Below are 16,546 nucleotides of genomic sequence, written 5' to 3' on the forward strand. Positions count from 1 at the left end.
AAAATGTACAGGTGTTTCTGTCCATTCTTCCACTGTGAGAAGACAACTCAGCGCTATGAGTCTGAAAGGATGTGTAGCTGTCAAGAAGCCCTTACTGAGAAAAAGAAATAGACACATTTAAAAAAAAAATCAATCAAAGTAGCATCTGGTGTTCTCATAATACCACACCAGAGTCTAGACCTCAACATCACTGAATGTGTTTGAGATGACTTGAATTGTAAGAAGTTGAAAAATCAACTAACTTCTAAGAAGTTTGAAGGTGTTGAAAAAGAATTTTTATATTGTATAGTTGTTGAGGCATATCTGAAATTTTGTTAAATATATATTTCAGCATATTTTTTCCTGATGCTAAAAAATTAATATATATTTTTTTATTAGATATTTAATAAATTAAGGGTGGTCTTGGACCTGTGCCTAGTACTGTATGTACTGGGATTGTGCAAAATAATGGAAACACCACATAAAATGTTCACACTCATTTTTTGTGGTACATCTACCATTTAGGTGTATTTTATAAGTATACAGTAACCAACTGTAGCTCATCTGTTGCTGTACAGTTTATTAGCCACCCTCTGCCTCGTCCATTAATAACCATTACAGAACCTCTGCTGGGTTGAGAACAGTCAACACAAAAGTAGAACCATCACCAATCTGTGTTCAGAAACGTACAACTGAGGAAAAGAGAAAATAAGGAATTTTTTGCTACATGAAAAGTGACACTCTGAAACTGTAAAAAAAGTAGATCAACAAAGGATGTGTGTGTAATGAAGTGGACAGTAAGTGTTCAAAACCCCATCAACACTGGCGTGTGTGATCCACTTGGATTAGGGCCTGTTTTGGTGTTACTCCTGTGCTCAGAATGGTCCACCACCCATATAATATCTGGTTAGTGACGGTTTTATGGTGGTTATTTTCCACTGGGGGATGATTTAAAGGGCAGCTGATGAATTGTGTATCAACAAATGGTTTGCAGTCAATAACTGTAAACCTACAACATGCATTTATATGATAGGTGTCTCTGATAAAATGAGCAATGAACATAAGAATTTCAAGCTGTGTTTCTGTTAATTTACACACCCTCTGTATGCAGTATACATGTTTACATTTACGTTTCACATCTTTAGCAAATGTTCTACCCAAGCAGCTTCAAATGCTAGATTACCATCTTGATCAAGAACTCTTTGTATAGCAGTAATGAAAGGAGGGTGGTATAAGAAAAATAATGAAAATAATGACAATAACGAGATAAAGTCCATCTGTGCTGATTCTGCTCTATTTGATTGAATGGCATTATTAAAATAAATTCATGCAAATTCATGTTTTAATACGTTGAAGCGTTCCTGCTTGGAACTGTCTGATATAACCGCATGTGTGTATGTGAGTACGTACCTTTGGGTAAGGGTAGTGTACTCCTTGGGGGTAGAGGGCCCCAGTGAATTGCGGCAGCAGCATGTTTGGTACGAGTGTGTCATTGATAGTCAGGAACGCTAGGCTGGACCCCTCTGGAGACCACCAGTGAGCTACTGATGAGTGCAAAACCTCCTCTATCAATCAACCCAAAAGACAACAAAATACCACAATTATCTGAATTGCACTTCATCAGTCTAGCAACACTCTCTCTGTCTTTGAATCATCCCTCTTTCCCAAGCATGCTTATTGTTGTCACACACTAACAAAACATGCCACAAAGGGTTCTTTGAGTGAAACTTTTGATTCCCTAAAAAACATGTTTGAAAAAGGAGATTTGTGTGTCTGAAGAACCTTCTAAAGTACCCATGCTCTACATTTCTCTGGTATTTAATGTTCTCCCTAAATTACACTTCTGTGTGGTTTTCATGTATTAAAAGAGTCACAATTCATTTTAATGACCATATATTTACATATGTGTGTGTGTGTGTGTGTGTATATATATACATACAATATAAATCTCTCATAAATATAAACCTTGTATCTCCAAAATAGCAACTTTTCAAATATAATGTAAACCTTGAAAAGGTTCTTCACACCATATATTCATTTATAAAAATGGTTCTCCAAAGTGAAACCTTTTCTGGCAAAAGAGAGAGACACAAATAAGTACAGAGCAATAAGGCAACATGTCCAAAGTTTGTTAAACATAGTGGAGAGCAAGTGGAGAGAAGCTATTTCAGTACATAGGAAAGAGAAAACAAGTACACAGCGGGAAGGTGATGTATGACGCAGGTGCAGGTGTGGCAGTATGAACATTAATCTGTCTAGAATTGAAATAAATTTGTACAGCAGATATTGCAAATACACATTGTTTAAGATAAGTTGCACCTGTAATTCACCCACATACATACACAAACATGTCTGTTATACCAGCAGCTAAACTGGCTTATTATACTGATTGAAATTACATATGCACTAATAATTCAATAAATTCGAGTGAAATTGTGATTTCAGGTGATTATGGTTGAACAGAAAGAACTGCGCTGCATAAATGAAAACATGATTCTCAACAGCATCACAGCTAAAGCACAAGCTTTACAGCTTTATTGTGCTACATATTCAATTTTGGACATAATAAGTCCTTTTGGAAGAGAATATATTAAGAGCTAGACCTGCTGTAGGACAGTAAATGTATCCAATAATGTATCTTTATTTAAGAAGTATTAATAAATCTTTAATGAAAATAGGATATGGCACATTGGGTTTAAGATGAGCATCTGTAGATTGAGATACACGATGCATGCGCTGAGTATGTAAATATGTACATGATTTGCTGAATCAAACAAGAAATCATTTTGCAAAACTTTATGCTTAATAAGGTAATGGTTAATGTACTGACATCCTAAGATAGTCCTCAGACGTCTTTCAGTTGGGGGGGGGGGGCAGAGTGATGTGTTGCTATGGTAACAGAGAAGAAAAGACCTTGAGCTTGATCTGAAAAGATTGAAACTGTATGTGGTGTAGCAGTTTATCAAGGGAAAAAGTTAATGCCACAAGTAAGGGCATATTTGTTAGCCCATTAATAAAAATATGTACTAATTAAAATAAATAATTATGATTAACACCTTTAAAACTGCAATATCAGTGTTTATGTGCTTGTTTGATATATATATAGTGTGTATCAATATAGTGTTTACCTTCATACAGCCAGTCAGGGATGCCATTGAAAACGAGCCCATCTCGCCCTGATGACGTCAATCTGAGAGAGCTGCTCTTTACATCTGACTGGTAATAAATGTTGTTTTCAAAAATGTAAATCTGAGAAGAAAATGAGAGAGAGAGAGAAAGAGAGAGAGAGACAGGCCATTTTACATTTTCTAACATCAGTTTGTTCCTTAGAATGAAGTAGTTTCTGTTCGGTTTGGCCGACCTGCATTGTAACTAATTCACGAAGTAGCTGAAGCATTTTGGAATGTATACGATGTGGTTAAAGACATTTTGCGTTATTTAGTCCCTAAAGAATGCAGAGTTCTGTACCTTGGAGATATAGATGAACATGTTATGGACAATGATGTATATTTGACAAGAATACTACTGACAGCCAGCAAAAAATAGCAATAACACAAAACTGGTATAAAATTGAGCCCCCCTCAACAGAACATTGGGTGGAAATTGTAAGACAAATGTATGTACTAGAAAAAATGACTTACCAACTTTGATTAAGAGAAAAACATATTTGCTAACAAGTGGCGAAAATGGACAACATATGACACAATAAGGAATAAATAGACATAAATGAAAGATACTGTATCTTTAAATACAATCATTTGATAATAGTTTTGTAACCACAGACATCCCCTTTCTCTCTCTCTTTCTTTTTTTGGCTCTTGTTTACCCCCTTTTTTTGGCCTGTTTGTGATGTGTCATCGTTGTATACATTTTACATCTATGTCTACTTGTGTAAAAACCTCAATGAACACTTAAGTGTAAAAAAGGAGTAGCTAAAGCACATCTCATGTCATCATCAATTTAATATGAGTATATATATATATATATATATATATATATGTGTGTGTGTGTGTGTGTGTGTGTGTGTGTGTAATATTTGCTCATCTGCCTTCACACGCATATGAATTTGAGTGAGATCCCATTTCTTAATCCATAGGGTTTAATATGATGTAGGCCCACGCTTTGCAGCTATAACAGCTTCAACTCTTCTGGGAAGGCTTTCCACAAGTAGTGTGTTTATGGGAATTTTTGACCATTCTTCCAGAAGCGCATTTGTGAGGTCAAACACTGTTGTTGGACGAGAAGGCCTGGCTCGCAGTCTCTGCCCTCCGCTCTCCCAAAGATGAACACGTCTCCACTGCTCTAGAGTCCAGTGGCACCACTTTGTACCACTGCATTTGACGCTTTGTATTGCGCTTGGTGATGTAAGGCTTGGATGCAGCTGAAAAATCATTCAATGAAGCTCTCTACACTGTTCTTGAGCTAATCTGAAGGCCACATGAAGTTTGGAGGTCTATAGTGATTGACTTTGCAGAAAGTTGGCGACCTCTGCACACAATGCGCCTCAGCATCCCTGACCCCGCTCATTTTACGTGGCCTACCACTTTGTGGCTGAGATGCTGTCATTCCCAGTCACTTCCACTTTGTTATAATACCACTGATCATTGACTGTGGAATATTTAGTAGTGAGGAAATTTCCCAACTGAACTTGTTCCCCAGGTGGCATCTTATCACAGTACCACACTGGAATTCACTGAGCTCCCACGGTGAGCATTTCACAAATGTTTGTAGAAGCAGTCTGCAGGCCTAGGTGCTTGGTTTTATATACCTGTGGCCATGGAAGTGATTGGAACACCTGAATTCAATTATTTGGATAGGTGAGTGTATATATTATATATATATAATATAGTGTATTTTATTCCAAGTACTTTTAGAGCATTTCTACTGGTCCATTCATCATGATTTTTTTACACAATGTAATGGACTGCTGGTAGGTTGAAATGATTAAAAAATCATTATTTGCATAATGTTCACAGAAAATGTGATATGATGTGTATTTTGACTAATACTTTATCTCTTACAAGGTAATGACAGAGAAAAAGACACAAAGATATGAAACAGCAAAAGAAAGATATGCACAAATGTGTTGAATCAGTATACAATAACTAATATCTCTCTCTCTCTCTCTCTCTCTCTCTCTCTCTCTCTCTCTCTCTCTCTCTCTCTCTCTCTCTCTCCCTAAGTGAAGTGTTGCTTGTGTCTGCAGGGCTGGTGGTGTTCCACAGTGAAAGATTAATCTACAAATGCATAAACATCAGCACCGTGCAGATACATTTGTCACTGTTTGCTTAATTACTTCCCTGCAAGCACACTGTAATAATGGTGGTATTATGCAATGCTAATTGGTTGTGTGCATATGTGTGCAAGTCATACTGCAGCCCAGATCATCTACAGCACTGCTGACTTAACTCTGATATTTAAGACTAAGTATGTTTGTTGGTGTGTTTGTGCTCTCTGTGCAGAAAGCAGGTGGGCTCTGGGTCTGAGCTAGCAGAACCAGAGATCCTGTACAAGCACATTGCTCGGATTTGGATTTCTGTATTTCTGTATCACAAGATAATTAAAGGGTCTGCAGCAGTGCGCAGAGGTGTGCTGTTAGACTGTCTTGTTTGTGCTGTGCGTTGCTGTGTGGGATTAGATTAGCTTTTATTATCCTGTTCTGCTCTATAGGACTGAGTGTAGATGCATGGTGTGTCTCCATGGTGTACTCACCAGCTGTTGCCCCTGAACTCCCCAAGATGCAAACTGCAGAACGGAATCCGATACCTCAGGGGGGTTCAGCTCATGTACTTCTCTGTACACGTACACATACGTACACACACACACACACACACACACACACACACACACACACATACACACACACACACAGCATTAATACATTTGGAACACCACCTTTAGGTACATCTCTCTCTCTCAGATCTATGTGAGGTGGTTACTTTAGTGCTTTTTTTACAGTAAATACCTGGTAAGCAAATTGTAGATCAGGTAAGATGCCAGGAAGGAATATCGGTATATCTGAAACAGGCAAAATCAGACCATATAGTATCACATAAACTGCAAATTAATGAATAACATTTACTCTCATTATAGTACTTGAGTACATTTTTCCCTGTAATGGTATTTCTTGAGCAGCAATAAAGCACAGTACTTTTAATTTGAGTTCATTTATAATAAGATACTTTTATCTCACTAGTTTATTAACAAGAATTACAGAATAAAAGCCTGTATCAGCTTACAAATTACAAGAATGTAATGTTATTAAAAAGATTCAGTTTTAAAAGTCACTTAAAGAAAGCAGCGCCCAGCTTAAAACTGCTATAGTTCAGCCCTGATGCAATCAGAGATGTTTGGTGGAAAGTGAATAACACACATAACAAATACGACATTTGTCCAAATTTGTTCAAACTGTAATTCAGTTTAAAATTAATGAAAGAAAACAGCATTATGAGCTGTCTCCCCACACTTGTCAAAATCCCTGCTTTTCATATCTCAGCTTGTCCCCTGAGGAAGCATACAAACAGACAGCTGACTGGCCAACTAATCTTAGCTAAACATGTAGTGTGTTCTCTTACTATTGTCTTCTTCCTGTATTGATTTTAGAATAAAAAGGCTGTAGGGTGTCACTAAAAAGTACAATTTTAGTGGAGACGATTTTAAACCTACTAATTTTCAGGTAATCTGATTTTTTTTAAGCCAAACCAAAAAATAGGTCTAATTAAACAGTAATAAACTATGCATTGTCTTTCCAGAATAATGGGATACTTTGGTGGAAAAATCCATATAATATACTAATCTAATCATATAATGCATATAGTATAATGAAAACCTTGTGCCTTACACAGTACACAGAAACATGTGTAAATATTGTTGCATTAGTAGAACGTACTATGATGAGTCTCGGTACTTTACGTTATTTTTCACATGTAATATGTTTTGCTTAAGTTCTGTTTGTATATGTTATTTCCAACGATACAGTTGTTTCTTTTATTAATGCTTTTACTCAAAAGTACTCAAGTAAAATAGCACTACAGTAACAGTACTCTTTCATAGGAAAGCATTTTCAGCATTCTTGTCATCTGTGCATGTGTGTGTTCATAGGGTTACAGTAAAGTATTACAATTACAGCTATAAGGCTATGGTTGAGATTAAGATTTGGTCTCCTTGCAACAGCAAAACTCACTGTTTACTGTTACCTGACATCTCTTAATACAGCTTATTATATGTTTGAGTATGGGCATGTGTTTGCCTTCCCCAGTCACCACTAACAGTCATAAATATTACTGATCTGTGACATTGAATGGATACAAAATTAATACCTACAGTCTAAACTACAATATCCCTCAGACTAAAGCTAGATATATATTTGCAACCTTTACTGCAGTCTGCAGTATGTCACTTCTTAGAACATCTGACCTTTTTGATGTCATATGTCAGGAGAACATAGTTGAGATCTGGTGACACTGCAAACTTGGAAGCCTTAAATGTTGCCTGTAAAACAAACAAACAAACAAACAAACAAAAACACAAATAAGTCACTATAATTTTTTTAATTAAAAATTAAACTGTATTACAAAGGTAAAACATTAGTGTTACATTAGTGACTAATCTTTCAAAAACATTCAGCTAGAAGCTGAAAATTGTGACTAATAGACTTCACATATTACAAAGACATACAGTACTGTCTGAAAGTATAGAATCAATGTTTTCAATAATATCAAACTAAAGATTAGATAAAAATATATTTAAAAAGTACTATTTGGTGTCTAGTTTATAAGATGTATATCACAACACATTTTGGGTTGTAACTGATTCAACTTGTTTTGTGTTATGACTGATTCAAGACGTTTGTCTTATGACTGATTCAAGACGTTTGTGTTATGACTGATTCAACATGATTTGTGTTATGACTGTTTCAACACGTTTTGTGTTATGACTGATTCAACACGTTTTCTGATATGACTGATTCAACACATTTTGGCTTATGACTGATTCAACACGTTTTGTGTTATGACTGACTCAACACGTTTTGTGTTATGACTGATTCAACACGTTTTGTCTTATGACTGATTCAACACATTTTGGCTTATGACTGATTCAACACGTTTTGTGTTATGACTGACTCAACACGTTTTGTGTTATGACTGATTCAACACGTTTTGTCTTATGACTGACTCAACACGTTTTGTGTTATGACTGATTCAACACGTTTTGTCTTATGACTGATTCAACACGTTTTGTCTTATGACTGATTCAACACGTTTTGTGTTATGACTGACTCAACACGTTTTGTGATATGACTGATTCAACACGTTTTGTGATATGACTGATTCAACACGTTTTGTCTTATGACTGATTCAACACGTTTTGTGATATGACTGATTCAACACGTTTTGTGTTATGACTGATTCAACACGTTTTGTGTTATGACTGATTCAACACGTTTTGTGTTATGACTGACTCAACACATTTTGTGTTATGACTGATTCAATACATTTTGTGTTATGACTGATTCAACATGTTTAGTGATATGACTGATTCAACATGTTTTGTGTTATGACTGATTCAACACGTTTTGTCAGAATGTCAGAATGGTGGTGATAAGAACCAGACAAGAATTCAGTGCCTCTAAAAGCTACTTCATAGAAAATTATTGGTCGGTTCAAAATTAATATGACATGGCAATGAACACATTGCCTGATACCTTGGACACTCGTTAATGATACTAATACAATAAGGTTTTGGTCTAAAACATAAATTTTTCAATCCATTCATGGTGGAGGGCATTTTAAAGCAGCATTACCTGAGAATTGATATTTTTTGCTCCTCCTTACATTTGTGGAATGTATTTCACTTTTACATCACTGTCATAAATACAAATCACACTGTGAGCCCATCCCATTTTATTTCAGGAGGTTGCAAACCTTAAAGGTTTATTTGTTGTGAGATTAATTTATTCTAATCATACCTTTTGAAATTTATTTCTTTGCATGCTAGCTTGAAACACGACTCAGGTTAGATGACTCGTGGCGTCCAGAACAACTACAAAACTCCACAAGACATGGATGACACAAACAAGGATACAGCCTTTCATAAATAACACTGGCAGGAATGTACACTCAGCTGTCAGATTTTAGTTTTTTTTCCCTTTAGCCATGAGACTGTCTTGCGTCCATTCATCTCTTTTAGCTCTCGCCTATGAGTAAAAGCCAATCCTGAGATTTACTTTTATCCAATCTATTGGAACTGAGCGTCTTCTTTTAGTTTTAGTTCTCATGAGAAAATTCGTGCCTGCTCTTCTAAAGTTACGCAGCTCTATAGAAGGTGTTCTGGGCTGCAGTGATAATGACAGACACCATTCTCCCTATTATCAGTTAGTGTACCATCAAAATTATTTTGGAGCTGTTTATTTAAGGTAAAATTCTTACATAATGTTGGTTTAAGGCAAAACACTCTACAGGTAAAACTTCAGAAGACACATGTAGGATCACTGGTTTCTCTACAATGAATTATTTCACATCAAACCTTTTTGAATCTCAGTGGTTGAATCAATCAGACATTTTCAAAAATTGGTGCAATTCCCCTTATTCATATCTGTTCTGAGTGTGCAGAACTAGTCGAAATAAAAATTTACTTACAAATGTAATGTTTTTCATTAAGAGCTCAGTCTGATTGGTCTGCAGGTCTGCTTTCATCACGTTACCGTCTCTGCTCTTATAGATGATCTCCACCTCTGAGGGCAGGGGAGAAAGAAAGAGAGAAAGACAGAGAATGAGAGAGAAAGAGAGCTGTCACATTTTGATAGTGTGTTTCTCTCTAGGCTGATGTTCTTCTTTCTCTGCTCTTTGTCAGCAGTGATTTTACCATCAGCCCACACTGCAGACATTCAGCCATCCAGCAACCCTCAGGCCAGCACCCAGACTCTCACCTTAACTCCACACATTAAATATTTACTAGGCCGAGCAGAGGCCTGGCAGAATGCTGCTGCACTTTACAGTCGTCAAAGTGTTTGCATATGTGCTCGCAGCTGTAAGTTAGTGTGTAGCTAGCGTGGAGAATCTGGTCTGAGAGGCGACTCTGTGCTCGGGCCGCATTTAATGAGATTTCGGCAGCATCTCTGCAAAGCCTAGGTGACACATGAAAGCAGCCGGCAGCCATGAGAGGAAAGAGAGGAAATGAAAGTGACAATCCTGTCAGCAAACAACTGACTCTAAGAAGCTGATAGAGGAAGACAAGCATTAGCGACAGCGAGAGATAGAAACACTGAAAAAGGGCCACAATGGCTTTATAAAGGCTGAGGCAACGTAGAGAGACTGGGAGAGAGACGCACTGCATTAGAAAGACTGAGAGAGAGAGAGAGAGAGAGAGAGAGAGAAAGAGAGAGAGAGAGAAACTGGCAAAGAGTGAACAGCACCTCTTGCTGCAATATGACATCAGCTGAGACACAATGAGTAACAAATTCCTCACCACTCAATGATCCTTACCAGTACTCAGCATTATATTTGTAAACAAATACATTTTTGTGAACAATGCATATGAGATATAATACTCACCAAATGTTATGGACCACATGCTTACAACCATACAAGACCCGATAAACAAGATAAACAGTACTTAATGCTTTTATCTGTACTCTTAAAGATGAAAGTTTTAAGTAGAGGAGAAAATCAAGCTCCACTTTAGCTGTGGATCTGAAAAAAATCCACATGTGCTACTGTCTGTCCTTCTACTGTGAGAAGACAGCTCAAGAAGCGATTATTTAGAAAAGAAAATAAGAAAAAAAAAAGAACAAGAAGAAATGGACATGTCACCTGAGAGTCCAGACCTTTGGGATTTGAAATTACTTGGATTGTGAGAAGCAGAAAATGCAACTAACTTCTAAGACTGAACTTTGGGGGTGTGGAAAAATGTCCCTGCAGATTTCTTTGAAAAACTGAAATTAGGTAAACTAAAAAATGGAAGCTGTAATGAAGGCTTAAATAAAGGATGGACACACTAATCCTGAAAATGTTGACATTATATTTAGTTGTTAAAGCTTTTTGGTGAATTTGTTTGTTAAAAATGTTCTATGCTAAACAAATAAAAAGTACTTAATATTTGTTTTGACTGGAAATTAAATAAATTGAGAGCAGTCTCTGACTTTTGCACAGTAAAATGCATCTCATAGCTTATTACTGTTATTACAATTATTACTATTATTGCTGCTGTTGATAATGATAATACGGTCATTGTTGTTTTGTTGCTACTGTTGTTTTAATGCTGTAGCAATTTACATTGTACTTGCAGTAACGGCAGTAAAGTTACTGTATCTTGTTACAGAGATAGAGAGAGACACATAACAGTAAAGCGACTTTAGAAAGACTGCGAGACATACAGCTGCATGATAGAGACTGAGATAGACACAGAGTAAAGCAGCTTTACAGAGACTGAGGGGGAATGGAGCAGCATTATGGATGTGGCGCTGTGGGATCTTTGAAGAAAGGTTTAGCCAGCAGGGCTGCAGCAAAACTGACAGCATCTGAGCTCTGAGAGAGTGATGCACTACCCACACACACCTTTCATTAAAAATGCAATAAGGAGTTTTCATTAATATTAAATCATCATGTCTCACTTGGCAATTGCTTATTACTGGATCACTTTGGTCACATGAATCAGAACAGAAAGTAACATGTTTGATTGTAAAAGAAAGTCTGTGTCATAGCAAAATGTATTATTTATGTCCTGACCTTAAATGCACTTTCTATATATTGGTGGAAATGCTTGCCTATTCTTTTTCTAAGTTTTCAATGTTGCATACAGTTACATCATTATATGGTGAGTTACCTAGAGAAGTAACTCAGGTGCCAGAACTGCTATATAAACTTTGTAGCTACACCAAAATTATGGCTCATGTGGTGTAATGATACACTCAGTGCACAGTTTGGTTTGTATTTTGACACCAGGTTCATTATTTTGTATTCTCACATAAGTTTGAGCAAATTTGGAATTAAGAAAAATTACCTGTAATCATGTTACATTCGTATTACATGTTACATGTTATTTCATAAATAGAATGAGTACATTTGTGAATTAAATTTAAGTTGACTTGACAAAGTCAGCTAATACTGCTTCAAAAGTTAGGGTTAGGGTTAAGTTGCAGAACTGTAAATGGTTTTTGATAACTTAATTGGGTTTATATAGTGATTCCAGGTAGTTGCTATGGTAAGGCTACAAGGTTGCTATGGTATTCTAGCTTGTTCTGCCAGGACATTGCTGTGCTATCCCAGGTGGTTGCTAAGGTGTTGCTAAGCCATTGCTATGGAATGTCAGGCAGTTATTAAAGTGTTGTTAAGATGTTGCTATGATATCCCATATAGTTGCTAAGATGTTGCTGGACCATTGCTATGGTATCCCAGGTGATTGCTAAAGTGTTGCTGAGCCATTGCTATGGTATCCTAGGTAGTTGCTAAGTTATTGTTAGGTTATTGCTATGTTATCCCAAGTAGTTGCTAAGGTGTTGCTGGGCCATTGATACGGTATCCTAGGCAGTTGCTAAAGTGTTGTTAGGTTATTGCTAGGGTATCCCAGGGGGTAGCTAAGGTATTGCTGGGCCATTGCTACAGTATCCTAGGTGGTTGCTAAAGTGTTGCTAGACTATTGATATGGGATCCCAGGTGTTGTTAAACTGTTGCTTTGACATCCCACATAGTTGGTAAGAAGTATCTGGATCAAGTACTATGGTATCACAGGTGGTTGCTAAAGTGTTGCTAAGCAGTTTCTGTACTGTCCCACATTTTGCTAAGCCATTGTTAGGTTATACAAGACAGATGCTAAAGTGTTGCTAGGCTGTTACTATGCAACCCCAGGCTGTTGTCATGGCATTGCTATGCCACACAAGGTAGTTACTAAAGTGTTACTAGGTCATTGCTACAGTAACCCAGATGGTTACTTAGATGTTTTTTAGGCTGTTTCTATGGTATCCATAGCAGGTGTGAATACATGTGTGTATATGTGTGCTAATAAGCAAGAGAATTTGTATGTGATCTGTCAGTGTGTAAGAAGGGGTAGTTAGATTTGAAAAATTTGAACATGGGGAAAAAAATAATCTTTGAACAAACACTGTTTGTAAACCACATCATCATCAGTTAAAAAATCACAAGCAAACTATTCAAGTTTCATGTTCTATCTTGGAACAGAATTACAAGAAGCATTACAAGAAGCAACATTGGTATTGCAAATATTGAATGGACTGTAAAATAACAATAACAAAATGTAGATTGTCACACAAGAGCTGGGAGGCAGGAGAAGTGTTGGAGAAGTGCAAACTTTGGTATTCAAACAATGTAGTTATATTAGATAACAATTACTAGTACGTCTATTCTCCATGATGCATAGTCAGATCTCCATAATGCACACTGTCACACAAATGCACACAAATGAAATAGGTTACATCAACACAATTACTATCTTTAAGTTTGTTTTTTGGCAAAAAAGCAAACTTAAAATATTTTACTTATGTGCAACCACTTGATGTGATGTAAATTCAAAGTGTATTGGTTTCTGTGTATTATTCCTCTGATTTCTACCATTGAATTGTGCACACTGACAACAGTTCTATAGGAATTCTGCAGATGTCTGTTTATTTATCTGTCTTTCATTCATCCGTCTCTTTCTCTCTATTCTTCCCACGCCCCCTCTCTCTGAGGGCCTGGCAGATCCATCCTTCAGCTCTGACACACTAGCTGTCTGGAGATCTGATAATTACACCACACATCTGGACTCATCTCATCTTCCTGAGTGGTGTGTGTGTGTGTGTGTGTGTGTGTGTGTCTGCACGCACATGTGTGTGTGTGAATTCACCCTCTGGTCCCAGACCGATAATGCCAGCAGATGGAGGTTGTTTATGAGGTTTGATTCAGATAAAGACTGGCCTGAACACACTGATATAAACAAACATACTGATATAAAATGGACAGCTTGTGGAGGTTACTCACCACTGATCCACTGTGCCTCAGGGGTATGGACCTGAAACTCTTTGAGGAAGAGGTCATCCAAGGTCAGATGGGATCCCAGAGCTTTAGAGCCCTCAGCTGAATCCAAACAAAGCACACACACACACACACACACACACACACACACACACACACACACACACACACACACACACACACACACAGTGTAGGCTTTAGCTATCATATTGAACAGGGCTCATGATAATACTCTTTAAGTGTCGAACCTTCTAATCAAATCTTCTTATCAGATTAATAATGCAGAATCATACAGGTATAATGTGCATCTGCCTGTGTGAGCATGTGCGGTCGAGAGACCTTGAGACAGAAGGAAAATGGAGAGCCCGATCACAGACAGCACAGCTGCTATCACCAATAGAGAGATACCAATCCCCTTCCAGTTCCTGTCTGGACCCACCACATCACCCAGATCCTAGAGATAGAGATAGAGAGAGACAGAGAGAGAGAGAGAGAGGACAGAGGAATAGAGAGAGAGACAGAGAGAGATTGATAGATAGAATGAATGACAGAAATACAAAGACAGAATGAAAAAAAGAAACAAAGAAAGCGACAGAGACACCAAAAGAGAGAAAGAGAGACAGAACAAGAGAGAAAGAGAGAGAGAGAGAGAGAGAGGGAGGGAGAGTGAGAGAGAATTCACATTTGTAGATACACTTTCTTCTGTATTGTCAAAAATACAAAGTATCAGAGATAAATACTTCAATAAATACAGTAATGAAATCCTGAGTTCAGTGAACTCCTTAAATCAGAGAAACTTGAAGTATTGTTTTATGGACAGATGTATGTTGCATGCATTGGCAACACTGTCATGTCATATGTTCATGCCAATAAAGCTTCATTGATCAGAATTGAACTGAACTTGAGAAAGAGAGTGAGCAAGGGAGATAGATAGATAGATAGATAGATAGATAGATAGATAGATAGATAGATAGATAGATAGATAGATAGATAGATAGATAGAGAGAGAGAGAGAGAGAGAGAGAGAGAGAGAGGAGAAAAGAGAAGAAGTATTTGAGTGGTTACTTCTTATAAGGGGTGAGGGCAATTATTTTTGAGAGTAAGCTGATGTGTGTCTCATTCAGCAAGGAAGTGCAGTAACAGATGTATTTCGGCTCACTGCAGTCCAGCAGTCATGTTTTTATTAGCTATGACTTTCATCTTTTCACACTCATCAGAACAGAAGAGCTCACCAGCCTCCTCCCTATGGCCTGCTCTTCACACTCTAGCCATCAGGGAGGCGAGCCTTTTTACAGAGCACAGAATCAAGAGGGACGTACAGCCTTTGTGCTCCTAAGTGTGTGTGTCTGTGCGTGCGTGTGTGTGTATGTGTGTGTGTGTGTGTGTGTGTGTGTGTGTGTGTGTGTGTGTGTGTGTGTGTGTGTGTGTGTGTGTGTGTACATGTATAAATTCTGAAAGTGACTTTGTGCTTCATTCTCATCAAGTGGAGCCTCCACTGAAGGACTCTTGACCCTTCTCTCTGATTGGCTGTGATGAAAATAGAGTGAAGGGTTCTGATTGGTTGTGAGTGGAACAGAGCAAAAATATTCTCTGGATTTGTTGAAAATGGCCAACTTCAAAAAGCCTCAAACACATTCAAAACATAGAAAAATAAATCTACTGAAACCTAGGCAGGCCAGCCAAAGGGCAAGGTAAATAGAGCTTTTTCTAATTGTTTTGTGTTATAATGACATTCTGTACATTGATTATACTGGTCTGGCCCAGTGTCAAGTTTAGTGCATTTTAAAATGCATTACTATAATGTATAATGTACCTACCAAACTTAAACCAAACTTGACAATTTATATGAGGCCACTGACCTAAACAAGGCAACTTCTGATCTGAAGTTTAACAGGATAAGGGAATGTAGGCTCAATATCTGGCAAGCAACAGTTGCTTGCTGCTTGTTTTATTAATGTGTTTCAACTGATCATTAGCGATTTTAAACAAATGAATAACCTTTAACAAAATTATAATAAACCATTTTAAACCATTCTTTATAAACATATAAACAGTCCTATTCTGAAGTGGTGTGCTAAACAGTATAGACTATAGCATGAATACTATTATTAACATGGCATGAAAGAAAAAGATACAGTACAGCTAATAGTACATTATGAGAAGATTTGTAATTCATAATTCGCAATTTGTACCACATACACAAATACCCCCACCCCATCCCAACCATCCAAAAAAAATACAAAAACCCAGTCATTTGAGTGTGGGTGTGCATTGCATATGACCATGTCTCCCATTTCCCTGTCACCCATTTATTTTATTCTGTTCCTCAAACTTCTGCTTTTGATTACTATCGTGAAAGATGGCAAATTGGAGACCCCAAAAGAGTCCAAGGTTATATCAGATTTTTTATTGCTTTTTTGTAATAAAAATTATAACACCCTCATATGACACAAGGATATAACTTGTCATGATAAAATATTTGCAGAAATGTGAGAGGTGTGTGTGTATACTTAACGTGTTAATAACTTTACCCCTTAAATTGCTAGGGTTGTTGCATCCTAAGGCTTATTATTCTGCATCGCATGAAAAACTATGCAAGT

General features: G+C 37.2%; 1 protein-coding gene across 1 annotated transcript in view; it reads right to left on the reverse strand.

The window, feature by feature from the left end:
• The window catches only part of LOC108424305 (inactive dipeptidyl peptidase 10-like), a 62,365-nt gene that overhangs the window by 14,988 nt on the left and 30,831 nt on the right, over positions 1–16,546 (reverse strand). Inside the window, exons 2-9 of the mRNA XM_017692222.2 lie at positions 14,286–14,400; positions 13,953–14,048; positions 9,618–9,712; positions 7,396–7,470; positions 5,945–5,997; positions 5,692–5,773; positions 3,108–3,228; positions 1,390–1,544 (exon numbers count right to left, since the gene is read on the reverse strand). Coding sequence (XP_017547711.1) covers positions 1,390–1,544; positions 3,108–3,228; positions 5,692–5,773; positions 5,945–5,997; positions 7,396–7,470; positions 9,618–9,712; positions 13,953–14,048; positions 14,286–14,400 — 792 coding nt within the window. The remainder of the gene's footprint in view (positions 1–1,389; positions 1,545–3,107; positions 3,229–5,691; positions 5,774–5,944; positions 5,998–7,395; positions 7,471–9,617; positions 9,713–13,952; positions 14,049–14,285; positions 14,401–16,546) is intronic.

The sequence above is a fragment of the Pygocentrus nattereri genome, chromosome 6, assembly GCF_015220715.1.
Source record: "Pygocentrus nattereri isolate fPygNat1 chromosome 6, fPygNat1.pri, whole genome shotgun sequence".
In the NCBI taxonomy this organism is placed as follows: Eukaryota; Metazoa; Chordata; class Actinopteri; order Characiformes; family Serrasalmidae; genus Pygocentrus; species Pygocentrus nattereri.